The sequence below is a fragment of the Anoplophora glabripennis genome, unplaced genomic scaffold, assembly GCF_000390285.2.
Source record: "Anoplophora glabripennis isolate ALB-LARVAE unplaced genomic scaffold, Agla_2.0 scaffold1226, whole genome shotgun sequence".
In the NCBI taxonomy this organism is placed as follows: Eukaryota; Metazoa; Arthropoda; class Insecta; order Coleoptera; family Cerambycidae; genus Anoplophora; species Anoplophora glabripennis.
In genome coordinates this window covers 90,614-93,085 of record NW_019417556.1, presented here as the reverse complement: position 1 = coordinate 93,085, position 2,472 = coordinate 90,614, and the positions used below count along the sequence as shown (strand labels likewise).

The window sequence follows — 2,472 nt, the reverse complement described above, 5'->3', positions numbered from 1 at the left end:
GATACGGAACACCTTGTACAATAATTGTTTCCCGATAAATACATAGATCTTGGATGCGTCCAAGTTCAACGAGTGCAAGAGCACTGATTTACTACTTTGACTGACGAGCAATGTTGCCCTCGCGTTGATTCTTGCCACGGTTTTCTCTTTAAACGTAGGCACCTTAAGAACTCAGAGTACTTTTACTTGTCCACTTCCTGCAGTCGCAAGAACTGTTGCGTTGACTGGTCAGGACAAACATAATGAAGTAGTTACATACCTTCGAAAGCAGAACGATGTAATTGCCAGTAAAAGTGCCAACTAACGATGAAGATAGCGCTGAACAGATTTTCTTGTGGTGCAGTATAGATAACTGCGTCTATCGAAATGAAAACGTAAGTAACTGTTTTTTTTTTAAATTTGAGGTCTGTGATAATATACATATTTCAAAAAGCTTAATTGATTGTTCAATTCGAAGTTATAGTGTTTTTTTACGTTTTTCAATTGGTTCAAAATAAAATCTAATTGTTATGAATTAATTTGGGTAAGAAAACAAAACGAAGGACGTTAGTTAATCCGAATTTCCATACGTTTCAAAATATTACTACGTACCTACTTCCAGTAGAAGTTGATGAAATTATACATTGTGAATCACGCTTTCACTTTACTGAGTTTAATCGCTAACGAAAAAAAATTGACGACAACAAAAAGACTGTTTGCATGTTGCTCCAGGTCAAATCTCTGTATCAATGTTTTTATAGACAATGTTAATCAACCATATCGAATGCGTCGCCGAAAATTATTTTTACGGGGTGTATTAAAATCAAATCTCATATTTAGCCGTTTCTTTCGTCCTGTGACGTACGCAAGGGATTTTGTTGAGTTTATAAGTACTGAGGTCGCAAAGCGACATTTTTTAATTATAACTGGTTGGTTTAATTTATACAAGTCCTGTACAATATAAAAAATTAAAAAATAAGGTTTAAGAACCTTTAAACCTTTTAGCAAGATCAGTGTCAAATACATTTGTAACGGTTTTTTATCGGCAAACAGGCATTCTAAATAGGAAAATTAACGAAGAACGAGATCAACATCAACCTTCAGGTTTCAGGTTCAGAACTTCAGACTAGCACCCCAGATTAATGTTTAAATTAATCTGTGCTAGCACGGACCAGTCAGAGCACAATGTGAAACATCGACTTTCAAAAACTGTCCAACGCAAAACAGTAGAAAAATATATATACAGGGTGTCCCCAGTTCTGGCTGCCTATACCTGAAATGGATACAAAATTTCAATTGTCAAAAAAAATCATTCTTCATAAAAATTTTTGCTTGTCCAGAAACCCTTGGCAAGATAGTCATTTGTTCAATTTAATGTACAGGGTGTTCAGAAATTTGGAAAAGGTAAAAACAGTGAAGAATAAAGTACCTTAAATCTTTACGCTACGTGAAAAAGTAATGGGGAAAAGTTGCTTGGAATAAAATTTTATGTTTAAATATGAAAGCATGGCCTTCTAGTTAATACTCAACATTCTGGGATATTCTAGGACTCTATTTATTTTTTAATACTTTCGGAGAAGCCATTCTATTTAAAAAATATTGCTTTATTGAAAAACAGATACACATGTTTGCATGTTAATAATTCATTTTTTATACAGGGGGATTAAAAACCTCAAAAACATTAATCCAACATTTATTTTGAGAACACAGCAGAATCAGTATGTACGCGCCATTACAAAACTATTCTACTTGAAGTCCGCCAAGTTCAACACACCTCCAATCATTTTAAGAAAACTAATTCGAAAATTTGATTTAACTGGTGATGTAAAAAACGTAAAAAGGTCAAAAAAGAGACACGATCACGATGATGCAGCCATAATACTAGTTTTGATTTCGAAAAGAAAACCCGAGACTGTCACTAAGGAAGATATCTAATAATCGATGTTAGCAAAACACATATTCAGAGGATTTTCGTAGAAAATAAGTTTAAGGCTTTCAAACCAAAAGTAATTCACACTCTAGAAGTTGGTGATGATGCACATCCTTTGGAGTTCTGTTTAGAGATAGGAGAAAGGATTGTGGTAAATAACTACAGAGAAGCGATACCTACTAGTGATGGGAGATTTCGAGTGAAAAATCGAGTGGTACTCGATTATTGAGATCACTCGAGATATCTCGAGATGTTTACTCCCACCACTCGAGTGATTATTACCCTACGGTTGCACCCCAAAATGTTAGTGCATACTGCAAATAGTCACTGATTGCGTAACCTTTTTTTTAGAATAAAACGAAAAAGTGGTTAGGTTTTGAAGTGCGTGAGCTTTTTTTTTTTTGCTACGCTTATAAGTAATATATGACTAATACAAACATATTTGTGCGCCGCTGGGATGAAAACGACCAATATCTCGTATCTCGAGTGATCACTCGATTATTAGAAGTACTCGATTACCGATAACTCGATTATCAAAATTGGTCGATTATGCCCATCACTAC

General features: G+C 34.6%; 1 protein-coding gene across 1 annotated transcript in view; it reads left to right on the top strand.

Annotated features, from left to right (window-relative positions):
* Window positions 1–204: 204 nt before the first annotated feature.
* LOC108915050 (facilitated trehalose transporter Tret1-2 homolog) overlaps window positions 205–2,472 on the top strand; it is an 11,045-nt gene continuing 8,777 nt past the window's right edge. The window contains exon 1 of the mRNA XM_018720998.1: window positions 205–374. Coding sequence (XP_018576514.1) covers window positions 367–374 — 8 coding nt within the window. The 5' untranslated portion in view covers window positions 205–366. The remainder of the gene's footprint in view (window positions 375–2,472) is intronic.